This window comes from Neopsephotus bourkii, unplaced genomic scaffold (assembly GCF_033783945.1).
Source record: "Neopsephotus bourkii isolate Nb327-2 ecotype Australia unplaced genomic scaffold, CSIRO-AGI_Nbou_v1 NB_1825, whole genome shotgun sequence".
In the NCBI taxonomy this organism is placed as follows: Eukaryota; Metazoa; Chordata; class Aves; order Psittaciformes; family Psittacidae; genus Neopsephotus; species Neopsephotus bourkii.
Window position 1 is genome coordinate 12,322,266 of NW_026902298.1, and position 25,717 is coordinate 12,347,982.

At 50.0% G+C, this 25,717-nt stretch overlaps 1 protein-coding gene across 2 annotated transcripts; it reads left to right on the forward strand.

Moving 5' to 3' along the window:
- The first annotated feature begins 632 nt into the window (after window positions 1-632).
- LOC133207048 (transmembrane protein 151B-like) lies at window positions 633-24,091 on the forward strand. 2 transcript variants are annotated; one of them, XM_061343580.1, is made up of 2 exons: window positions 633-1,478; window positions 20,844-24,091. In XM_061343580.1, the coding sequence occupies exons 1-2, from the start codon at window positions 1,389-1,391 to the stop codon at window positions 22,257-22,259; spliced, it is 1,506 nt and encodes a 501-aa protein (XP_061199564.1). In that variant the 5' UTR covers window positions 633-1,388; the 3' UTR covers window positions 22,260-24,091. The 2 variants fall into 2 exon arrangements, with proteins under 2 accessions (XP_061199564.1, XP_061199565.1); XM_061343581.1 differs by lacking the exon at window positions 633-1,478 and adding an exon at window positions 19,213-20,233.
- The last annotated feature ends 1,626 nt before the right edge of the window (window positions 24,092-25,717 follow it).

The following is a 25,717-nucleotide window of genomic DNA, read 5'->3' on the forward strand; positions in this document are numbered from 1 at the left end:
TCCCTCAAACCAACCTCTTGCGCAGCCTGGGTGCCTTGAGACTGGAGATTTCCAGAGCAGCATGTCTGAAAAGCAGGAAGCACGTTGTGGCAGTAGTTGAGGTGTGAATATTAAAGTGAAGGCTGATGCTTCAAGTGTGTTCACTTGCCTGTTTGCAAGATTTTGTGAAGCATTTAAAATATACACTGCTCTAGGGCACAGGGAGAGAAATGGATCAAACGAGATGAGCCTCACAAGGCAAAGACTGTAATGAAACATGAAGCAAACATGCAGAGATAAGATGGTGCAGTACACCAGTTCTGGTCAGCAGGAGATAATGACGGGATGCGCTGAGCGCAGGGTGCAGGCGGGAGGAGGAAATATTGGCAGTGCAGGGAGTTCGCAGGAGGCTGCAGTTGGGGAGAACGGGGACCTGTGCTGGAGGCAGATGAAGCCGTAGGAAAGCCTAAGGCAGCAGGGAAGGGAGGAAGGGGCAGGAGCAGCAGGGAAGGGAGGAAGGGACAGGAGCAGCAGGGTGCCTCCATCTCGTCCACCAGCTACTCCTCCGGGAGAACGGAGTCAAGGTGGGCATCAGGGCCGGGGTAGCTCCGCGCTAGCGCTTCTGTCGCACCGGAGGCAACAGAAATCCCACGGCCGTGAACGGGGTGGAGCAGGACCGGCGGCTGCTGCTCCCCGGCTGCGCCTGGAGGAGCTGGGGTAGCCCCAGCGCTCAGTAACGGCAGCTCCGCGCTGTACCCCCTTGTGCGAGCGGCCGGCGGCCAGGGACGGAGCGAGGCAGCGCCGGGCAACTTTGTCTGTCGGCTCCGTGCGGGAGCGCTCCCGCGGGGCAGCCTTCATCATCCTCCTCCTCCTGCTGCTGCCTCCGAGGGGTGCTGCCAGCCCGGGCGAGATGCGGGCTCTGGAGAGAGGAGGGAGAGGTGGCCAGGGCGGAGAAGATGCGCTGAGAGCGGGGTGCACCCCGAGGCGGGGGAGCGGGGCTGATCCCGAGAAGGAGACATGAAGGGGCACCCTGGGGAGGAGAAGGGGCGCCCCGGGGAGGGTAGGGGCTGGGAGGGAGGGGAGGGCGCACCCCGTAGCTCCCAGCCTCCCGCAGAGGCGCGCCGGGAGCCGCCGGGCTGTCGCCTGCCCACCTGGGGGGGCCGGGAGCGGCAGGGGCACCCCCCCTCCGCCTCGTCTTTCTCTCCTCCCCTCCGCCGCCTCCCTCTCTCCCTCCCTCCCTGCCCGCCTGCCTGGGATGGTGGAGGGAGCCGGGAGCACCCGGCAGGGCCGCCCTGGGCGCGGGGGGCGGCTCGCCCCGGCCCCGGCTAGGAGGACGGCCAGCGGGGTGCTCCGCTGTCTCGGGGTCCCGCAGCCCCCGCCGCCGCTGCCAGCGCCGGTGATGGCCAAGGATGTCCTCGGAGGGGGAAGCCGAGGCGGCTGCTGAGAGCGGGCCGGGCAGCACCCCCGCGCCGGGGGCCGCCGCCGCTGTGCGGGAGGAGGTGAGCGGCGGCGGGGGCGCCCGCCCCGGGCCGGGGGGACACCGGGAGGGGCAAAGGCAGCCCCGCCGGGGGGCCGGGTTGCGGGGCTGAAGGGGGGCGAAACCGGGGAGCGGCGGCGGGAGGAGGGTGCCCCGGGGGTGGAGTGTTTGCGGGGCGGAGGGAGCTGAGGAGCCACCCGCAGCCTGGCCGCCCGCCCGGCTACCTGCAGCCCCGCCGCGGTGCGGTGCGGTGCCCACCGCGCCCTGCAGTGCCCGGGCCGCAACGAGCCCCCCGGGTTCGGCGGCCGCGCCGGGTGCTGCGGGGCTTTACCGACGGACCCCGGCGCCGGGCTCGGGGTGGCGGCTCGGCTCCGAACGGTGCGGGGAGGGGAAGGGAGCCTCTCCAGTGTAAGTTTGGCTGAATAAGCCCCGCGGGGTTTGGCCTGGGAGAGCCCACCGCTTCCCCGGGACTTCTGAAACGGCCGAGAAACGGCAGCTCTGCGGGGCGCTGGTATCACTGGCGGGGCGAGGGGGGGGGCACATTGAGCAAAGAGAATGGTTTGCAGCCAGGGGCTCCGTGGCTTTCAGGTGTTTTGAACTCAAGGACGTGGTCATCTCTCCTTCCCCATTGGGGCCTATGCACTCCTGTTGCCTAACCTGCAATAGAAAACACTGCCGAAAATGCAGCTTAATGTGTTTATTCGGATCAGCTTGGAAGCCTTGTGCATCATGGGGAGGGAATGATGGATGTGTCTGAGTGTTGACACGAAATCCTGAGCCACAAGACATGGCCAGACAGAGCTGCAGGGCTCTGTGGCAGTAGGTGACGAAGCGCATACAGACCTGGACACTGGGGACAGCAAACTGTCCTGTTTTAGGGATGCCTGAGATTTTCTTCTATGCCTAATATAGCCCTTGCTCCCAACTGTTTTGACAGGTCTTCCATTTACATCGTGTAATCCATGTGCAGATCATGGAAGTGACTGAACTTTCTTCATAATGTGGAGTTAAAAGCAAATAAATGTACATTCTGCCAGGGATGCAGAGAGCAGCCTTAAAGGAGGCAGAGAAAAGTGAAAACACAAGTGAAAGCAACCCCATAATATTGCTGTGTGCCTTTAATCTGTTTAAAGCTTTTGTTAACAGGTCCCAATGCTCATCAAGAGTCTCAGTCCTGTAGTCAAAATCAGGAGCCGCAGCAAACCCTATGTGAAGATGCAGTATCCTGAGGCCTAAACCAACCAGCATTTTTTTTAAAGTACCTGTATTAGAAAATTCCCTTTGCAGCTCAAGTTGAAAAAACCTGCCCTCAATGGGTGAAAATTGGGGTTTTCTCCTGTACAACTGCTTTTTAAACACCTGTGACACGGTTCACTGTGGAGAGCTGTGGCTGGATCCAGGATCCCACTGTTCCAGTGGTCAAGCTCCCCAATGTAATTACAGCCCTGCAGAAGATCAGTGGATGGCTGATGCTGGGAGGGATTTTTTGATTTATTTGGTCTATAACCAGGAGCTACAGAGGGCTTTTCAATGTATTAAGTCCACCATAAAAACATTCAAGCCACTTCTAGACATGAGAGCACTTGATCTCTCTGCTAAGCACATTATATCTTGCTTCAGTCATCCTGCTCTGTTTTTCTCCTGTTCCACACATATTTCTATATCTCAAATGCCAGTAACAGCAATAGCTTAACATTGCAGTCCTACAATATTGGTCTTTTCCTTGTGCTTTCCCCATCTCCATGTAAATAGCCTTTTTGCACCAGGACCAGCAGTTGCATTTAAATGCCTGGTATTAAATGGGCATTGCATGGGCTTCTCTATTAGTCTTGTCATTTATGGATTTCACTTAGATCAAACACAGAGGCTTAAATCGTAATAGTGACTGAAAATTGCCTTTGTTGGGTAGCAAATCAATGTGATATAAAACCCTGAGCTAGTAACAGAGAATGTATCTGAGGTCTACATCTTTATTATGGAAAGCAGAACAAGAAAAGGTGCAGGTACAGTGTGGGAAGAAGAGAGGCTGTTTGGTTACCGGCCTCAGCCCTCATCCTGCTCTGCCAAAGGCCACTTGGATTTCCTGCTGTCTTTGCACAGTGTCAGAGCAAGCCTCAGATTACCTGCCAGTATTCTGGTTTGGGTATTCTTCCGTTAAGTTATTGATTGCTCAACCTGGAACAACTGTGCTTTCGGTGTTAGTTACCAGCCCATCAAGCCTGCAAAACAGAATCAAGATTCCGAGAGGAGGGAATGTAAAGGATGTGTTTTGCCAAATGTTATTGCTAGGGATGGATTCTCTGGACATACTTGCCTTTACTTTTCTGTCTGAGGTACCAGAACCTGATGCTGGGAACTGCCCCGGTTAAGCAGTGGGCTGGCTATTTTTCTTGCTTTACTTCTTACTGTGACAGCCAACACCTACACTGAAGAGCTGATAGTGACTTTTCTGCATATCTGCCAATTTACACCTCAATCCAGAAACGGTCTTAAATATATGAATCTTTAAAATTTAGTTGGAATTTAGCTGGAAATTGGGTTTTCTTCCAGGGAAGTAAAGCTGTTGCATACAAACATCATTTATTTGCTACCAAAGCCAAGTAATCACTGAAGAAAGCTGAAAGCAGCAGCCGCTTGACATTTTGAAATACGTATTTGTCTTGTCTGTACTGGCAGAGTCAAACAGCAGTTGTCCATGCCTGTTTTTATCTTCTCTTCCATATTTAGGAACTTTAATTGGGCATGACATAATGCAATCAGTTGAGTTATTTAAAGAAATAAGGGGGAAAACCTCGTGGATCGATGTTCCTGAAACCCACGGTCATCAGCTCACCGATGGAGATGTTACAGAAGAGAGGGGGCACTTAAAACTGTCTCATCTGCCTCTCACTGCCATTGCAAAATGCAGCATGAGCTGGTTTGAGAAGTCCTATTTGTGATCACGACAGCACCAAAGGGTGTTACAAGTTAAGAAAGCATTGATTGTTTGCAGGCTACAGCTTTACAGGATGTCAGGTCAAAAGATAGCTGGGTCCTTTCCTCTTGAGCATGCCACTGGAGAGACACCCTCTACTTGGGCAGTTGGCTCCATTTAGTTCTCCAGGGTTTCTACCCGTTTCCCCCAGTATGAATATCAAACACTTACTTTATTTGTCATTGAAATGACATTGAAAACATCAGGCCCTTCATAACTTAGACCAGGTAAGTTTTACACTCCCCATCTATGGGGATGAGCAGTGGTGGAGGAAGCAAAGCAGGCAGCCTCTCGGGTTTATCAGGCCTGAGGCAGGTGAACCTTCCTCACCAACAGATACCCAAAGTCTGATGAGCCCCACTCTCTGCAGGAGCCCATTTACTGCCCAGTGCTTCTGTGACATCCTTGAGCAGGGGATGGAGAGGAGCGAGGGCACAGAGGCTGTGATGGAGGCTAACATTCCCCACCGCCTTTTAAGCAAAAGCTGCAGAAGGACCATTGGGAACCAACCTCCGGAGAGGGCTTATGTCCCTTGTAAACCTCCCCCCAGGAGCTGCACAGGACACCGACCCAGCAGGCACTGCCAACAGGGATGGGCAGGAAACGTGAGATGGTCTCCTAGGGAATCTCTGCTTTTCCTTCCCCTCAGCTCTTCCAAACCTCATGCGAAAGACTTGCTCGGCTGACACCCTGAATGATAGCTGCTAGTTAGCCTGGTGGAAGACTGTCACCATCCCAAATGAGTATCATTGACCAAACAGTTATTTTGAGGGCAGTGCATGATATTCCAGTCTTGAGTGAGAATCAAACAGGACAAGCCCCTTTCTACCCCTCCTGCCCTGGGTTTATTCAGCAGTCATAAACCAAGGAGTGCACCTCATTCCTTGATCCAGATGGTCTCCCTCATAGAGACAAAGTCCAGCAGTAGTGGCATTGGAGAAACTGGAAAGCTTTACTTGATGATCCTGCAGTTCCAGGCGATATTTGCATTGCAGATCCTGTCATAAGAAGATCCATGCTGAGGCATCGCATCTTTTTTGTGCTTTTGTTCTTTTCATTGTCCCACTTTATCTTCTGATCACGTGTCTGTTCTTGGTGCCCTGAAGTTGTCTGTCTTCTGTGCACTTCACACGAGAAGCTGTCAAGAGCTTGGAAAAAATAGATATGATACATCAAATGGATGTATCTGAGCTCTGAAGGGCAATGCAGGCTCCAGCTATGTGTTTTTCTATGGGCAAAGCCTTCTGCCCTCTCCAACAGAGACTGCTCCTTTGCCCCCATGTCTGAACTGGAGGGAGTTGCTTATTCTGGCTGACTTTCCCAGGTTCCTCCAGCAAGGGAATGCTGTCAGTGGAGCACTGGCTGGAGCAACTGGGGAGCTCAAGGAGCTCCACCATCAGAGATTCATAATGGCAATTTAGGCAAATATCTGTTAAGTACATAGATATTGTCTCATGGGGGAGGAGAGCCCAGGTGACGCTTCAGATCCCCTGCACACCTGGTTTCTAATGCTGTTCTCTCAGGTGGATGCAGTCACCTGCTGCCAATGGAAAAACAATGGGTCTGCACCCTTTTTTGAAGCCCCAAATACTCTCCTTGCTCTCCCTTTCCCACTTCAGAGACCCCAGAGGATGATCTCCCTCCAGAAGGGAAGAGTAGATACCAAGGATGCTTTTTAATCAATGCAAACCATTGCAAGAGAGAGGTAGGAGGCATCTTCTCCCTGGGAACAGATCATGAGGCTTCCTCTGATCTCTTTCTATGCCTTAGAAGAAAATAGCTCAAATCATTGCCAGCGACTAGGGACAATGTGGGGATTAAAATGAGTGGAACATCCCCACGTATCCATGTGTCTTAGCACATGATAGGGAGTTAACACCAAAACTAGTGGCTGCCAAGCTGTCATCAGCACTGTAAAGCCCTTTAAGTTGTTAACAGTGATTCTGTCCCAGCGCTGTAGATAAGACTGTGCTTGATCTTTCACTTACAGCAGGAGTATTACTTTTCACAAAAGCGTGGGTAAGCATTTAATTAGTTTTTAAGCTCTAATCATGGAAAATATAGTTCACTCAAGAGTTCACTTTCAGACTCTAATCATTCAGCTCCTCTGAGCTAAGAACTGTAAAATTGAATCTAGCACATAGTGAAGCCTTGTTGAGGTCACAGTTGCTATAATGGCTTTGTTAACTACTCAAAACTCTTTAACAGGGTAACTTCATTTAAGCAGCGTTGCACAGAATGGGTGTAACAGCAAAGCTGTGACAGGGTCAGCAGTGCAGGTCAGGGGTAGAGGCTGCCTTCCTGAGCACTGTCCACTGCCCACTGCCCACAGCACATCCTGCCCACAGCACATCCCAAGGAGAAGAGCCAGAGAGGGGCAGGACAGGATGGCAAGCGGGAAGGCTGGAGGAGCCGGCAGCTCAGTGGCAGCAGGAGCTGGCAGCCTGCCTCAAGTGGAGTTAAGGTTGTGAAGTGGTGTCTGGTGTACCTGGCAGCTGCTCTCCCAGTGCCATAAGTGACACCAGGAGAGGATGGAGGGGCTTACACCGCACAGAATGCCTGAGCTTTTGACTGCTGCAGCTTTACATCAGGTGAGTAATGTGCAGGGAGTCCCAGCTCACACACAGCATTGTTTCTGTACAGCTGTGGTGTTGCACATCCTAGTCCAGCATCCAGCCTGGGGAGGCCTGGTTAAGGAAGGACTGGTGGTACTGGGCTGGGGGAAGACAGGGGCTGGAAACAGCCACTAGTGAGAGTGGGAACTGGCAGGGTTGGAGCTGAAAGCAAAGGGCAGAGAGCAGGTCATGAAGTCGCGCTTCTGGCAAGGAGCTAATGGTAGGTAATGGGGGTGACTTGCTAATGTGGAGTCTGCATAACCTGACATTACCAGGGAAGGGGATGGGAGCTCACAGCCTGTTTGGCTGTGGGAGAGAAGGGACTTGTGGCTGGAGGCCTTTTTCGGACCCATGAAACTGACTGCCCTTAGGAGCTGGACTGGGAATTGTGGGGTACAGCATTCAATTAGTGTGGTAACAAAAGTGATTCAGCACAAGGCATCCGTGTGTTCCTTTGAGCAGCTCTCACAAACCAGCATGGTGTGTCCTGGAGGACAAGAGCTGGGAGAGTCTCAGTGCCCACAGGTCTCCTCACCCTGCAATGGGCAGAGGGAGCACGAAGCTCCCCAGAGGCAGGAGCGGTAGCATCTGCCAGCATGGGATCCCTCCAAGGTCCTAAAGATGGAGAACAGCCCCTTGTGGCTACCTGGAGGTGAGGTGGCCAGCCTGAAGTGCCAGCACCTGGTGGAGGAAGGGGGTAATAAGGGCTTGTGCTGAAAGGGAGGGAATGACAGTCTGTCTGCAGGCTATGGCAGGAGCTAAATGCCCTGCTTCCCACCAGCTGGTACTCAAAGTGGCAGGGTGCAACAGCTCACACGCAGATGAGATGCCTTCCTGGAGAGTGCTGCTGCGATGCTCCTGTGAAAGCTCTTTGTGTCTTCAGGAGGTGTAAAAAGGTGATTTAAAGCTGTGCCGTGGGTCAAAGTCAGGTCAAGAAATAAAACTCAGGTGTCCTGGCTCCCAGGATACCTTTTAACCATTAGGTATTGAAAGTGAATTTCTAGTGGAGTTTTCACCTGCTGTGCTCTCACATGCGATTGCAGAATGTGTGACAGAGAGAAGTAAGAGGGAGCGAGAAGTGATGTTTATGATGAAACCTCATTCCTCACAGGGAAGCATTAGCTGCTGGGATACTACCTCATCTTAACAGGAGCACCATTATATGGAAACCTGACAGCGCTGAGGTCCCAGCTGTGTTCAGAAGGGTGCAGCAATGAGGAAACACACTCCCTGAATCTGACAGAGCAGTAGCTGGATGCTATCACGAGGGATGCTCAGCTCAGCAGCAGAGGGACCTGGCACGGCCACAGCGTGAGCTGCAGCAGCTCAGCACCATGGAGATGTAGGTCCTCTGATGAAATGTGCCTGGCAAGGCTCTAACTGGGAGGTCACATGTGGGAAACAGGAAGGATGGAGGTTGAGAGGTCAAATCACAGAGCTACCCTGTTCTGGGTTTGTTAGGTGAAAGGATGGCATTGCAAGTAAGTGAGAATAAAACTTCATGGTTCTGGACAAAGCTTGAGTCACAGATCCCTTTGAAAGGCTTCCCTAGACTTCACTGAAGCTTTTATCAGTTCTGGATCATATTTCTTGTGAGGATCTGGAACCTGTTTCTATCCCCATTTAAATCTCAGCACGTTCCTTTGAAGTAAGCGAAGATTAAATGGTATTCATAACGATGAAGTATTTTTGTCACTTGCCGTGTCTCTAAACAGAGGCATTCAATGAGTAGGCTGGTGAGGAGCTAACACTCCTTGGGCTTCCTCTTCACAAGGCTGTGTCCTCCTGGCTCCTCACTTTCCATCCCAAGGAAGCTGATCCGTGGCTGATTTTCAGCCTGGTTCCAGGTCAGTCCCTCCCTTCCTCATGCTGAGACTGAGGGAGGGTCAGGCAGGACACACAGGACCTATGGCAATGGTGAGAACACTGAGGCACAGGACATGCACTCTTCAAGGATGAGGAGAGCACCTTGCAGTCCTAGAGACCCAGGAGAGGGAAGGGACTTCAGTACACCACCGAACTATGGCTCTAGCCTCCACGACTGCAGATTCCTTGTGTGCACAGCACAGGGCTCAACACCACCAGCCCCCTCTCTCTGCTTGCTCCTCTCCCACCCCTGGAGAGCTGCATGTTCTGAGCAAAGGAGGGTGTAAAATAGGCAGTGCAGCATTCCTGTTGAAATGGGGCTTTCTCAAGCACATAGAGGCTGACAGGTAGCTACTGTCCCCTTCTCCCCACTGTCCCCATCCCTCCGGACTGAAGCAATGGGAGCTGGTCCCACCTGCATTCCTGTTTACCCTTGGCTGGTGTTCAGCAAAGCCATCAGTAACACCAGTGCAAGCTGCAACCCAGTAAGTTACACCTAGCTGATCCCCTGGGGCTGTGGTACTGCATCCCAGGAGCTTCCTGAGGATATGTGATGCTGTTATTGGCTGACTGTTAAATGTTGAGGTAAGCCATGGTGTTACAGCTGTAAAATCTAGTAGGAAACACTGATACTCAGAGTGGGTAATAGGAGCTAGGGATAATGGGTGCTTAAAATGTAGAAAAAAGAATCATTCTTGGAGCTGCTCTTGTGCTCTGAGGCAGCTCAGATCCCAGCTTTTCTTTCCCGAGGAGCTCATTCCCAGCATTGGCATTACTGGGAAGAGTCCTCTGCCCCCAGAGTATGTTCTTTGCGTTGCTGCTGAGTTGAAAGCCAGAGGCAACAACAGCAATCGGGGGGGGGAATGGATAATTTCATTAGTTTAGCATTTTCATGAGCTTGTAAGAAGCTGCCACTAAAATAGCCCTGATTTCTGTTTTGCCCATGGTGACCACTTTGTTGCTAGGCTTCCTTGGCACTGAAAATGTAACTGCATGGATTTCCTTGGAACAGCATGCAGGAGCATCACCCATGGATGTGTCTAGGGACAAATTCTTCATGCTACTTGCATACGTACTCTTGTGTTTTAGTGAATGGCTTCCCTACCCTGCTGCAATGGACAGCATATATGTTGGCTGGGATCAAAATACCTTTCTTTTCTGGAATTCCCTTTAGTTCTGCTTGAAGACCTCAAAAGTATCCTGCAAGAGCTCTGCTGAATCTGACATTTTAGAGGGCTGGATGCTCTTCTGTCCTCACCTCTGCTTTCCTCATGTTGGCTTGAATTCATGAAGGTGAATGGTGTGAAATACCAGGCTTTGTATGGTATTTCAGGGACATCCTAGCATCTGAAATTCAAGTGAATCAGCAAAATCTGTGCTTTTTCCTGGTTTGTATTGTCCTACAATAGGCTCTGATAGAGAGAGGATTAAATACTACCATTTTGTGCACCTTCCCACCTTGAGATGCTCTCCCTGACAGCTCCATTGATGGAAGGAGAAGATTGAATCTCTGCAGGGATTTAAACAATGAGAGAACAAGTGATCTCAGCTCACCACAGGAGGGCAACTGCTGAAGCAAATGTCTGAGTCAGTGATGCACGTGCATTCAGGTTATCCTTTTAAAACCAAGTAACGGCATCTTTTTGCTGGGTACTGATGTTGTGGTACTGAACTGCAGGAAGCTTTCATTCTCACAGGAGTTTCATGGCAGAAGAGCAAATGGTGCATCCAAGATATACGTGCAGCAACCAATGTGCTACATGTTCAAGAACTGGAGGGAAATTGTCTTTGATGCAACATGGCTTTTCCTATTGCCTTCTAGCCTTTATATTTCCCTTTCCCTCCATGCTGAGAGCACTTGCTACTGGCTCAGCATGAGCTACAGGTAATGGGCTTCCTGCTGCTCTGCATGGATGGCAGGAGGGATTTTGTTTCAGGGTCCCTAGAAAGGGATTTATGAGATGACTGTTGTAACATCTCCCTGTTCCCAGGCCTTATCACTGATGCCCTATGTGGAGCCCAGATAGAGTCACAGGTGGAGGAGCCCTTCTACCCGTCATACACCGATGTCTGGTGTAGCATAGCCCTGCAGGTTCCTTCCTCACTGTGCTCATGAGTATCTGACCTAGGAGTTCATTTGGTCCTGGAAAGCAAGAAGAGGTTAAACTCTAACTCTCTTCCTGCAGCTGTCTTCACCCCAGGCTTCTTGGGCCAGTCTTTCACCAGGATCACCTCAGGAGTTGGAAGATGGCATTTGTACCCACATCTCTGTGGCTGCTTGGGGACAGGGGGAGGAGATCTCCTGGCTCCCCTTGTATCATCTTTGTCCACTGCACAAATGGTGGCACCTTTCTCAGCATCAGAAGTTGGTCCTGGTGTCAGAGCTCACCTCAATTATGGTTAACAGTGCAGCCTAGGGCTTGCCTAGCAAGCACTCAGTGGTCCTCTCTGTGTTATGTTCTGCCATGTCCATCAGGAGGTAGAACATTTTCCACTGCCCTGTCTTGACAAAGATAGAAGAGATAAAAAGCTGCTTTCATCCAGGCAGGTCACCACCTGCCTAAATGTGTGACTTGTGGTTGTTGATTATTCTTTCCCTTTCATGTATCTCATTGGGATATATTAATTGCAAGCATAAATCTGAGGAGGCAAATGCAATGTGACTGGCATTAATTTATCCACCTTTCTTCTTTCTTCTCTACTTTTATTTGTTTTCTTCCAGTCTTCTGTCAGTGCTTCCCCACTCTTTTCCCCATGAACAGGAAGATTATTCTTTCTAACTAAAAGAGATAAAAAAGAAAAAGATAAGATTGTGTCTGTGCTCACATGAGTAATCCTGAGCTGTAGGGTCATTTTGTGTTGAAGATGGTGTTAAAGTCACCCTGTAGCCCTGAAACCAGGTCTTGGTGGAGGGCAGGAGGATGCTGTGATGCTGTATTTCTCACTGAGACTCAGCTGCAGTGCCAACGCTGCAGCACACTGTCACCTCCATGGGAATCTCTGCCCTGATTTAGCACAACCTTATCCCACACCCCCAGGCTGTGAGGAGGAGATAGGGGCATAGATCTGGGTTTTGGAGAAGTTTCCAGCAGCGAGAAAGCAGCCATTCAGGGATAGCTGCTTTCCAGGTCACCGATGGGCCGGGAGGACTGCTTGCTCAGAGGATGCTTTGGTCCTGTTGGGCTCAGGGCTTTCCTTGTCCATCCTCACCCAGCTCCTTTCTCTGGGCCCAATACCCTCCTGCCCCTGCTCAGGCTGGCTGGTCTGTGCTGGTCCCTGCCTCAGTGCCACTGGCAGTCGGTGCATGTCTGGGCTGTCCTTTTCTGTCCTCCACCTCTTCCCACTCCCTGTGGTTCTCCCTCATTTCTCTATTTCCATTCAGGCCACATCTCGCTACCCTGTTTTCTCTCATTCTTTCATTTTAGACATGATGGCATTTTGCTTCAGCAAAATTGCAGCTCTTGAGGTCAGCCACCAAGGGCAAACACTTTACAACAGGGGTTTAAAAGGACAGGAAACACTTTTGGCATGATTTCCCCAGTGGAGAATTTCAAAGCTTTTGAAACTGGGGAACCCAGATATTTGGCCACAAACCAGACACAGGCAGTCAAACTGGGGCCCCAAACTGTCCACACAACAAACATTAGAATAAATTCATGCTGTAGCAACGTATTGCCTGCTTATACAGCTTATGATGGAGTTTTCAAGGAGGCTGAAGCATGAAGTCTGACAGAAGAGGAGGGAAAAAACGTGTTGACAATAGGGAAATAGTAAGCATAAGGCAAAATTATACATCAAATGTGTAAAGGTTGTGCCTCCTGAATACTTTGGTCCCTAACCTTTGGACCTCACAGTGTTTCTTCCCCACTATTGGGGTCAGTTTGGCAACTTTAAGTTCAAATTTATTTTGCCAGGCAAAATCAGAAGTGGGCAAAACAAGAGGTTTATCATTGTCACCGTAACCATTCGCATGCTGGAAGCAGCACTGAGGCAGCTAGGAAGAGATGATTCAAGCCCACACTGCCATACTGCTGCAGTACGATATAGTTCCTGGTGAAGAGAGTACAGCAACAGCAGGCCTGGTGATAATGTGCTCCACTGAAGCTTTGGGAGGGTTTCTCTTAGGGTTGTATGTAGGACTGTGTGTAGGATTACTGCTGGTGGCAGAGACGAAGTGTGAGGAGCACCTCAGTGTCCATGTAATGCTCACAGCTTTGTTTTTATGGTTGACACTCAGCTTTGTGAAGACAGTTGTCTTGTATAAGTTAATGGGGTATTTAGCCATTAGATTGGCAGAGTTCTGCAGGAATAATTACTAGACATAACACTATCAACTGGAATTAGCATAAAATCACTGCTGGTAACATTTATAGTTGGCACAAACATTAGCAGGCTGGTCTGTAATGATGAGAAGAGCACAGTCCTACAGAGGAATCTGCTTCATTTGATAATTTCATTATTCACTGCAAAGCCAAATCTGAAATTGCACATTTCGGGGTGGAGAGTGCAGCCACCCCTGAGCTGTCCTCAGAAACAGTGACTGGGAACAACGTGTGTGAGTGGTTGAACATGAACCCCTGGGGTGGTGCTGGGCAAAAACCTACTAATGCCACACTTGGAGATGGTAAAAAGGGGGAAATGAGTGGGAATGGGAGGTGATTTTATGTTTTGATATGATGCCACTGAAATAAGTGAAGTCCTGTGTCCACTTGCAGGGTACACATTAAGAAGGATCTCAAGGTGCTGGAGAGAACGCGGAGCAGTAAAAAGAGGTAGAGCAGTGCAGTGAAAGACTTCAAGACCTTGACCCATTTAAATTGTCAAAAAGGAGGCTAAGAGGTGTCATAATTAGTATGGAGAGGTGTCTTCAGAGAAGGCACTCATATGAAAAGGGTCCCTCATCACCTGAAGAATGAGCATCCCACTGCCATGAATGGGGGACGAAGTGGGATGAAATTGCAGGGCCAGTAAAAATCCATCATGAGAACAAATTACAAAGGGGATTTCAGGTTCTTTGTTTCTTTTCATCTCTCAGTTTAAAGCAGAGTGTCTTTGTGGAAGATGAACTTTTCCTAACCAGAAGTTACTGGGCTGTAGATAGGACTATAGAGTGAAATTTCATTGCCTGTGAGATACAGGAGCTACAGAGAGAAGGCATAGTGTCTCCTGGTCTTAAGGTGTAAATGTAGTTTGTGTTGTGATAGAAGCTGAACCTTCCTGACCCAGAATAGCCTTGCAGGGTTGAAAACAGAAATTTCTATGACTACCTGTAAGTGCTAAGGAACTGTCTGTCTGTTTACTATATCCCAGGAATCCCCTCCATCACCAAGGGACAGCCAAGTGGCTCATGGGTGAGTCCTGCTACCAGGCACGCTCATATCCAGAGGTCAGCAAAAGCGGCGAGCCGGTCCTGATAAAACAGGCACCAATTTCAGGTTAGGCAGCCCACTGTGCTAGTGGAATCAGTCTGGGCTTCTCTGAGGGTGGCTCTTCCTCCTCCTGGTAACGGAGGAGGGACGTGCAGACCATATTGGAAGAACAGGGACATGCAGACCATCCTGACCTGTGCTTTGGAAATTTGTTAGTTACGTATCCATCAAGAGGAAGGGACCTAGAGATACGAGCACAGTTTGCTCACCCAGAAACATGCTGTTCTGATTCTCTAACATCAGGTTTTTGCATTTCAAGTATGCCTTTTAAGGAGAAATCAGGGTTTGAAGGGAGGTAACTCTTTTGCATTCTTGGGGACCCCCAATGCAGTGCTGGCAGGCTCGTTTAGGATGCTTACCAGCTAAAACATATCTACTTGTCTCTTAATGCTGGTCACTTGCAAGGAGCCAAGGGATGGGTCAGAGAGCCAAAACCCTGGTCACCAGATCCAGGCTTTTGCCATCAGAACACATTGAGCTCCAGCTGCGAAGTGGGGGATGTTCCATGCTATGCTTCCCTCTCCCTTCTCTCTTCACCCCTTTACACATAGGCCAGATTAACAGCCCAAACCTGGATGCTACTGTGACATGGAGTATGTTTTAATGATTTTAATTATGGTTCCTGCGGCCAGGACCCAGCCTGGCTGCTATTGAGCCAGGATGAGTGCAGGGTGGGTGTGCCTGAACACGGGAGGCTCCACGCCAGTCCTTGCATACCTGCTTTTGATCTTGGGCATCTGCCATCCGAGGGTGTCTTTGAAGGCAATTGCCCTTTCAGCCACTGACGGGGTGTTTTATCATTTGCAAACTAAGCTCTGCCCAGAACTCTCTCGAAGGAGAAATAATCGAAATGCTGCCAGCCTGGAAACTCCTGTCTGCTGGAGGTGTTGGTTGAAATTCCAGTTCTCTGTCAGTACTTAGGGCTTTCCAGACTATTTTCCAGCAACTGCGGCAACAAATTAAATAGCATCTATCATTTAGCGTCTCAGAAGGCTCCACGCCACCAGACAGAAAACAGACCATGCGAGGACATGGAGCTGCCTCTTCGCTTTGTGTGGTGCACAGATGCTTTGCTCTGCCTGAGCTTTCTGGAAATGATGACCCAAAACACCACGACACAAATGCGCAGCAGCGCGGTGGGGCTGAATGCCTGGGGCTAGGGCCAGCTCGGGACAGGGCTGTCCCCAAACCTACAAGGCCCCAGAATGTCCCACCTCTTGCCCGTGGTATTTTCCTCATTTGTGCCAAGATCTACTAAAGAATTTGAGAAATGTTTTGTTGTTGTTGTTTTTAGGGGTGGAAAAGTAAAGTGAGTTTTGGCTTGTAATTATGGATAGTTTGGGTAAGAGTGAGCAGGAGTTTCCAATCCAGTCATGTGCAGTGAGAACGGATGCCTCTGAAAGCTGTTCAGCAGCATGCCAGAGCGTAGCAAGACGTTATTTACAGCACGTGCTTTAACATGAAACTCATGAACAGTGATACTGACAGCTCAGCTGTGCTTCTTCACAGCATTCCATCCAAACCAGGAGGATGTACTGTCATCAGTGCTGGCTGGGACCTTTTGGGTGAAATATTTGGTTCAGCAAAGCCATCACTCTGCACAGAAGTGGTGGTAGAATCACAGAATTGGGTTGGAATGGACCTTCAAAGGTCATCTAATCCAACCCTCCTGCCATGGGCGGGGACATCTTGGCAGTGGATTCGGTTGCTCAAAGGCCCATCCAGCCTGACCATGGACATTTCCAATGATGGGACAACCAAAACTTCTCTGGGCAACCTGTGTCTCATTTAATCTTCTATCAGGAACTTTCCTAGTTAACACTGGAAGCAAAGCCCAAAGCAAAGCCTCCACAAGCAGGTGAGGAAGGACACTTCTCTAGATTTGGGTTAGAGATCCAAATCCGTGAGTCCTAGACCACAGGCAAAGTGCCTGATGACTGAGCCTCCATCTATTCTGGGACAGGCTGCTTGGCTTGGGCTTTCTGTCAGGCTCTGTCTTTGCTTTCTTCAATTACATTTCTCTGTTACCATTTTCCAGGGGTTATGCTTTTGTTCCACACCTGAACAACTCAGATCCCACAGCATTCCTGAAAGGACGCAACTCCCGTTTGCTGGCTGGCCCAAGTTATCATGGAAATTATTAGTTTCCTCAAGTGCTTATTGTCCTCATCCAGAAATACAAGCTTGCCCTGTTTCAATCCGAAACACTGTGCACAGAAAGGAGAAAATTCCACGTAGCACCACAAGCATTATGCTTGCAGGAAGGTGGTATGTTAATTAATAGTCTGGGAGCAGTGCTTTAAGATATTAATGAATTTGTTATGCAGAGAGAGATGGAAAGGTGTATCTTCTTATTAGATTACCGACTGTGTGATGCTTCTATTGTAATTATGTTCCATTTCATGTCTTTCTTGCAAACACTTTAATAGTGTTTCTAATAGTACAATTGTATTAGATAATTATTGCAGCAACAGGAAGGAGAAATAAAGGGGTAGAGGCCAGATGAATGTATTCAGAACTTTTGAATACAGAAGTGCCTCCTAGGAACAGCTGTGGGGATAGATGCTGGAGGAGGGATCCTTTTATAACCAAGGACCTGTGGAGAGTGGGATTTGCTTATGAACAAAGGAGGGTTTGAGACAGTGGGTGAGAAGAGCCAGGAGAAAGGAATCGTGGTTGTCCCAAAGGGTTTTGAACACGAAGGCCCTGCTGAACTGGACTGGTAGGTGTGTGAATCACAGATGAGGCAGTGGGCTCTATGGCTGAATGTCTTCATTTTAATGCAAGAGGCAGAGAAGGTGCCAGGCTGCAGTGAGAACAGTGGAGAATAGTGGCTCAGGGTGATCCATTTTTGAAGAGTGTCCAGAGGATGCATACAGAAACATCAACTTGGACCTGCAAGCCTCTGAGCTGCTGCCAGCCCAGCCTGGTGCTTCTCCAGCACTGGTGAGATCAGAGCCATCTCTTTCCCCAAAGGGGAGTTGGCATCTCCTGGAGCTAAGCACATTAGGAGGCATTTGCCCACTCTGATATGGCCACTGATAGCCCTAACTAGTGGGGCTGGTTGAATCACTCCTTGGGCAGAAGCCAACCTGTGGGTTGCAGGTTGGACCACAGAGCTGTAGAGAGCAAAGAAGCTGTTAGTCAAGGGAAGAGAGATTAAAGGAAGGTGGGGATTGCAGTGCCTTTGGCAAATAGTGCCTTAACTGGCGTGGGACAGCCTCTCACTTGGCTGTGCCCAGGGCCAGGCTGCCAGTGCTTCAAACACGTCATAGAAAAAACTGGAGTTCCTGGAGCTGCATGGAGTACTGAAACACTCACACTAAAACTGACTGCTGGGCATCTTTTCCTTGGCCTGCTGGCATTCTTCACAGCGTGAACCATATGTGACGTTACATGAGCCGTACCTGTGGAAAACTGAGTGCAAACTGAAATTCCTGTGTTAGAATATTGCCCAGGTGTTTTCTTCTGCACAGTACCAGTGACTGGATGGAGATGTTCATTTTTAGAGTTTTCTTCATCTTGGAAAATATTCAGGTTTGGGAAAAGGGCAGAGGTTTGCAGTTCTTCACTACAGTGTATTACTATAGCTCTTTGAAACTCACGTTCTGTGTCAAGAAAAGACAAAGAATAGGAGTTCCCATGAGCTCTGACCTGGAGTCCAGTGTGTGGCCGGGGCAGAAGCTACGTATTGGGGCAGTAACCACACAGGGACAGAGCAGTGGGAGTTTGACAAGAGTTTCAAGAGATGAAACTCTCAATGACTGCATTTAGACTCGGGGATTCACCCCTGTCATGGTTTAACCCCAGCTGGCAACCAAGTACCATGCAGCCATTTGCTCAGTCTTCCCCACCACTCCCCTGTTGGGATGGGGAGGAGATCTGGAAGAAGGTAAAGCCCACGAGCTGAGATAAGGACAGTTTAATAACTGAAATAAAGTGACATATAATAATATCAATAATAATAGGAAAAAGACAGGAAGAGGAATAAAGGTCAGGAAACCCAAGTGATACACAGTACCATCACTCACCATCCGTTAATGTGGCTGATGCTCAGCCCATCCCAAGCATTGATTGGTGGCTCCTGGACAGCTCTCCCCAGTTTGTATCCTTAGCATGATGCTCTAGGGTATGAAATATCCCTTAGGCTAGTTTGGGTCAGGTGTCCTGTCCCTGCTCCCTCGCAGCATCTTGTGCCTTTCCTCACTGGCAGAGCATGGGAGACTGAAAAGTCCTTGACTTAGGATAATCACTACTGAGCAACAACTGAACCATCAGTGGGTTACCAGCGTTATTCTCAGACTAAAGCCAAAACCTAGCACTGCACCAGCTACTAGGAAGAAAAATAACTGCATCCCAGCCAAAACCAGGATGCTCCCCAAAGCTCCCATAGTTATTTTTTTCAGCTGACTTGGGGACTACCCAAAGCCACTTTGGGGGTTTCCTCAAGGTTTCCTGCAAGAGGCTGAGGAAAACAGTCTAATTTTTACCTATACTAATATCTTTGCACTGCCGCATCTACAGAGAAGTTATGTACCATGGCCTTTTGTCGTGGTAAACCCAGGACACCTTTATAACTCACTCAGCTTCTCTAGACCCATTATGGCCACTGTAAAAAGAATACAGCCCAGAATAATTATTCTTTATTCTGACACATCCACACATACAAAAGTTTGGGATAAGAACAGAAATTCTGTCCAGATTCCTTCTGGATGCATCAGGAAGAATCAGGGGCCAGATTCTGCCTTTAGTAGCCACAGATGCATACTGGGTAGCTCCCTAAATCAGAAAAATTACTCTGTACTTACACAGTGTCAGATTAGAAGCTATGAAATCAAAACCAAACCCCAGTCTAGCAGTGCTCACAGCAAGCTATAAAACCTGTAGTTACTTAGAGGTGGTTCTCTGTCCCAGGAAAAGAAGAAAGCAGTATTAAACCTGACTTACAGCCACTCAGGGTTAGATGCCAATGCTTCCATCTCATTGAGAAGACAGTAAGCTCTTCTTTCTAGTGGTGCTGTGCTAGTATTTCCTGAGTCATAAAATGCTGCTCCTTAAATTCCCTGCTGGTTCAAGATTACTTACTGATTCGTAACTGCTGTGGGTCTGAGATAAGCTGTATTAGGGGAGAACTTTATCCATGGAGAAAGAAAGAGATGACATTTCCCAAACCTAACATCTGTTGGCATCTACAGAGCAGTTTGATGCATTAGAGGCGTCCCCTTGGGAGAAGGAGTAACTGTGTTTCTATTTTTGCATGAAATCAGGCTCAGCAGAGGGTATGATGCTGCATGAAAATCAGTGTGTATCTGCTTTCCCACTGTCGTCTCCTTGGAGTTAAGGGTGAGGCAGAGGATGGCAGCAAGAAGAGGGATGCAAGCAGCCCTCCACATCACCTACTAAAGCAGAGGGGGGGTCTGTTTCATGTACTTTCTACTGGCTGCCAGCCAGTAATGTAACTCACTCTGCTGCTGCTCTTCGCAGGGAGACAGCTCTGTTTCCGCTAACTGCTAGGCTCAATTTGGCACTTTTTATTATAGCCCAACATAGGATGACAATGCAGCTGATTCACTGCACCACGGCTGGGGTGAGGACCGCAATCATGCCATCCCAGGGGACGTAGTGGGAGTACGAGAGCACGAGCTCTGGCTCTGCTCCCAGCCCAACTTTGGGGACTTGAAAGAGATGGATGTGCTGTGTTCTAAATATCCACTCGTATACCTTTAACTCCAATGCTTAAGCTTTCAGGTATTTTAGGTCAGAGCTGTCTCCTAACCAGCCTGAAGCTACGCTGCACCATGCTGTAATCCTGACAATCTTTTTGACTGGATGTGCTTGGATCTAGTAATTTTCCCGGTGGCTGACCTCCAAGAAAAATGGTGTTGATCATTTGGTAGGTCTCAGGGTTGGGTGTGAGTCAGCTCTGAGTCAGGCAGCAGCTCCACTAAGCGCTGGTCTTTCTGTGCTGGCACGACCCGTGTGGCTGCAGCCCGGCAGCAGATGCTGCTCCTGAGCCTCCTCAGCAGCACCATGTGAGAACCCAGGCACTGGGCACCCACAAAGCAAAGGGGCAAGCCCACAGCCCCATGCTTTCAGCTGGGTATGTAGCCTGAAGCCCTCTTGGCCTTGAAGATGGTGGGGTGCGTAAATGATGCTGGGTCCAGGCAGGGAGAAAGACTGGGACTTGTCTCACCCCCTTCAGAGGGACCCATCCAACTGGGGTGTGGACACGCAAGTCACTGCTGAGCAGAGAGCTTCCCCGAGCCAGGAGGAAGCAAGGAAGGAGCTTTGTTCAGAGCCCTCAGTCTCTGGCACGGTGTTTCTGTTTATATTCCCATTTATATTAAGCAGGGTGGTGTCCCAGTCCTCAGGCACCCGAGAGCAAAGCCAAACACAGGCTCAAAGGCAACACTCATTGTGTGTGTTGTGAAAAGCAACGTGACTGACAGGTTCCCCGCTCTCTCTTTGTCTTTCTCCCCCCCTCCCCGGTGGTGTGATTGAAGCAACGCCCTGTGAAGCAGTCCCTGAGCGCCTGCATGTGCCGGGAGTCCCACTGGAAATGTCTCCTCCTCTCCATCCTCATGTATGGCTGCCTGGGTGCAGTGGCCTGGTGTCAGCTGGCTCGGGTCACCAAGCTCAGCTTTGACAGCTCCTTCAAGGGCAAGTCCATGATCTACCATGACAGCCCATGCTCGGATGGCTACGTCTATATCCCGCTGGCCTTCCTCTCTATGCTGTACGTGGTGTACCTGGTAGAGTGCTGGCATTGCCATGTCAAGAGAGAGCTGCAGTACAAGGCAGACGTGGACAGTGTCTATGAATGCATCAACCGCATGCAGCAAGCCACTCCATGCATCTGGTGGAAGGCCATCAGCTACCACTTTGTGCGGCGAACCCGGCAGGTGACCCGGTACCGCAATGGTGATGCCTACACCACCACACAGGTCTACCACGAGAGGGTCAACACCCACGTGGCTGAAGCTGAGTTTGACTACTCTCACTGTGGATACAAGGACATCTCGAAGGAGCTCCTAGGCCTGGAGAGCTACACAGCCACCAAGCTGAGGTTCACCAAGTGCTTCAGCTTCGCCAACACTGAGTCTGAGAACTCTTACCTGACTCAGAGGGCTCACTTCTTCACGGAGATTGAGGGTCTGGATGACTATATGGAGGTGAGGGAAGGAATGCAGCTCAAAAACGTGGACTTCAAAGAGCTGATGATGGCCTACGGGGACCCGGATCACCTCCCATGGTACGTGTCCCACTATGCTTTCTGGGTGGCAGCCATCCTCATGATCTCGTGGCCACTCAGGGTACTCATAGAGTATCGGACTGCTTACGTCCACTACCACGTGGAGAAGCTGCTGGGCCTGGAGTACACAGCACCCGCGGCGGTGGAGGAGCCCTTGTACCGATACCGCATGCCCCGCGACGCCACGCAGGACAGCACGGAGCTGGAGTGGCACATCTGCACCAACCGGCAGCTCATCCCCAGCTACTCGGAGGCCATGCTCATGGACCTGGCCAGCTCCCCAGCCTATGCGGTGTGCCAGTACGGCCAAACAGCCCACGGCTGCGACCGCTGCAACCGCGCCTCCAGCACCTCCTCCATCTTCTCGCGCCACGCTTTCCATAGCTGCAACTCCCGCCTCTCCCTCAACACCAGCCGCTTCTCCCTGTGCCGTGTCCATGGCTCCCACAGGACAGGCCTCTGGAGGAGCCGCAGCAGCAGCATCGCCGACCGCGGCTGCCAGGATGAGCAGTGCTGCTCCTACTCCAGCCAGCTGGCCCTCAATGAGAATCCCCCGACCTACCATGATGCCCGCTTCTTCCCCGTGCTCATCGTGCACCGGCCCGAGGGGCACAGCAGGCAGCCTTTCTATGTCAGGCGCTCCTCCTGCCTGGAAACCTCGCTGTGACGTGAATCCAGGATTCCCCAGCTCCTCTGCCCCGGGATGGGGCTCACAGAGGTGCTGCCAGTGGGAGCCTGCAGGTGTCAGTCCCCGCAGTGGGTCGGCAGGATGAGCTTTAGCTCTTCCCCCTGCCACTGCAAGAAGATGTAGTCACTCTGACCAACAGCTAACCTCATTTCCCTCCTTCCATTGGGCTCCCTAGGATTTTGTTCCCCTCTTCCTTTCACTCCTCACTCCTTTTTGTGCTCCTCAGGTCCCTGTCTCCTCTCCCATCCCACTCCCAGACTTGTTCTTTACATTTCAGCCACAGCATTGTTGCCACAGGAGGATTTATAGAGCCTGTGCTCTGCAGTGTATTTGCCCTCCTGGATGCCCTGCAAGGTAAGAAACTCAGATAAAGCAAGGCAAAAGGCCAGAGTCAGAAGGAGAATCAGTTCTGCAGACACTGAGCAAACATCTGCAAGCCCCAGACAAGTTGCTTTTTTAACACATTTTCACCAGTCTTTTTTCTGTTTCTTCTCTCATTTATTGTCTCTTTTCTTCATGTTCTCCTCCTCTCACTTTACCCTCATCTTCGTTTTTCCTATATTTCAGTTTTCTCACATCTGCTCTCCATTTTTTCAGGGGTTTTGCTGGTCACAGTGTCTCTCAGGGTGTAATTCTCTTCCGCTGGGCAAAAATAAGGTGTTTGCAGCACAAACGTCACTGCTGACACAACCACAGGCTATACCACTGGGAAGTGCTGAGGACTTTCTTTCCAGAGCAGTGACATGCACCAAGAAAGCAAAATGCCCTTTGCTCACCTTGCCCTGCCTGAGCTGCAGCAGAGACTCCGCTGCATTTCCAGCTGTAGTTAACCTTGTCCAGCTCCACCCCTGTTAGCAATCCTTATGAGCCCTAATGCAGATCAGTGCCCTGTTAGTGCCACTATTTTTAGGACCGTGGGTCTGGTTTGTGGTTGCTTCATTCCCACCACTTGCTCAGAGCAGCACGGGCTGGACAAGAGGAGAGGAGCTGCAGAGGGAAAGGTAAATATGGTATTAACCCTCCCAGGGATAGTCTGGAGTCATTAGGAAGCTCTTCCACCCACAGTGTCTATTAGAGCAGTAGCAGGACTGCTCTACGTTATCACTCAGCAATCTGTGTGCCCTAGGAAGGCTTTTTGGCCAGTAGCCCACTGCCTCCTTCCCACCTTCCCAAGCAGGATGTGGTGCCACCTCAGCCCCAGGCAGGGAGCACAGCCAGGAGCCAGCCCCACCGGCCATTCCTGCTGGGATAATGGCTCTTCCCATAAGGCTTCCCCTGGTGCAGCACCTGCCAGAATTAGTCCCAGCAATGGCAAACCCAGGAGGTGTCCTGCTGTGCTCTGGGCTGCGGGCTGCCCCGCTGGCCCACTGGACAGCCCCAGGAGCCAGGGACCAACCTAAGAAGCTTATGGCCACACTGAGGACCTGCCAGCCACCTTGCACCTGCCAAACCTCCATCCCACAAGGGATGGTCATGCGCTGAGCAAGCTCCATACCATGTTGTTGTGTGGATGGTGGGGATTATTATCCCCCGTGACTCACAGGAGAGTGCAATACGATCGCAATACTGTCACTGTAGCACACAAAGTGTTGTCACACCCTACAGCAAATAGGTAAGAAACTGAGCCCCAAGAAGGGCTGGTAACAAATGCTTCCTCTCAAGTCCGTTCTGTGTGCATCTACATGTGTTTTGAGATCTGTAAAGTCATATTCATATGTGTAAATTATCTATAACTCTGCATACTTATATGGTGGTTTCTTATGGCATTGACTGTTGCACTGTGTTAAATACATTTTGTTTTGGTTTGATGACTCCGTTTTGATGTGCTGTATTCATTTCAACTCCAGAAATAGAAGCATTGGCAATACCTGGCTAACCTGCTGCAAATGATGGCACCACCAGGAAAGTTGTTTAAATTCGTATGAGTTGATCTTTTTTTATATAAATACTTTATGTATGATTTATGTGACATTTTTGTTCTGACAGCTTGGCATTTATCGCAGAAGATGGATAACACATATGATGTGTTATTTTAGCACCTCTTAAAAAAGAATAACCATCCCAGACATGTGGAGGAACCAGGTTTGGGCTCGGAGTAATGATTACGTTTGGGCTGGTGCCAAACTGGATAACATTGAAACTTAGAGAAAAAGCCAAAGGGTGTAGATCCATACTGCAGTGGCCCAGTCCTAGCCCCCCATCTCCACCATGCCACCTACCACCCCCAGGCAAAGCTGGGAGAGTTTGGGAACTAGGAATTGATCAGGCCTGGACTCGAAGCTCAGACTCATCCCTGATTTACTTGCATTCTGAAGACAAAGTAAATGCAGTCCTTTAATATGGCTCCCTGTCCTCATCTTCACTTGCACAGAAAGTTAAAACCAGCACATATGGAAGATGTAAGAGCTGGAGGAGGATGAAACTTCACGAAACAGAGAGGCTGGAATATTTCAACACGGTTTCTTACTGAAGGAGGTGGTAGGGAGGAAAACAAGAAAGGAGATTTGGTAGAATAATATAAATTAAAAGAGAACAGAGTTCAGCTGCAGCTACGATATTTCCCAAAAGAACAGCATAACTCAGTTATGGCAAGCCCAGCCCAGACAGAGGGAGGATGAGCTTGTGTTTTCTTGTGAGCTGGTAGCAGCCACCCGTGGCTTTAAATACCACGTCCAAGATCTTGGCATGGCTGGTTTGGTCCCATATGTATTTCAGAATGGAGAGCTATATTTGGGTCCTCAGAAGTGGCCATGTTAAACAGCATTATATTCTGACGTGAACAAGCTCTGGCAATCCCATTATTATGATGGGCTGGGCAGAGAATGGAGACCGTTTATGCCCAGTTTAACCTTTAGAGTGTCCTCAAAAGCCACTGTTATACCCAGCAGCTCTCAAGCTGTGTCCTTGGCAGGGTTTGGAAAGCACAGAGGGTTTCTGCCTCCTCACTCCCTGTGTCCTGGCCCAACTTTGGGGCATTTATTTGAGAAGTCATCCCTAAGCTGCAAGAGCCCTCACACACACAGAGCTCTTTGCTGTCACTTGCTGTAGCCTCCAGTGGTGACTGAAAAGCTGGGAGCAGCTCCTGTTCTGGCCTGGGACTGAATCTGCTGCTTTCAGCAAATCACCCACTCAGGAAACACCTGAACAGCAGTCCTGGGTCTGCTACACCATAGAGCAGAGCTACTCCTGTAGCCCTTGAATGCCACTTCATCATCACTCTTGCCATTGCCACAGCTTCCTGATGCAGGATGAGGGATCTGGCTTCTAGCGATGGAGGGGATAACGCTGCTCTTCACATCCAGAGTAGGGGGCAGGCAGGTTCTGAAATCCAAGTGCAAACCAGGCAGCTGTATGGAAAACACCTTGCACAAAACACAGGCATTTTGTATCCAGCTGCAGATTGATTACTTCAACAATGGAGTAGTGCATGTGCCAGC

Excerpts from the sequence above, each read along its gene's own strand:
- LOC133207048 (XM_061343580.1), top strand. The coding sequence starts at position 1,389 with ATGTCCTCGGAGGGGGAAGCCGAGGCGGCTGCTGAGAGCGGGCCGGGC. Across the intron at positions 1,479-20,843 it reads CCGCCGCTGTGCGGGAGGAG|CAACGCCCTGTGAAGCAGTC; the intron begins GTGAGCGGCGGC and ends GTGTGATTGAAG.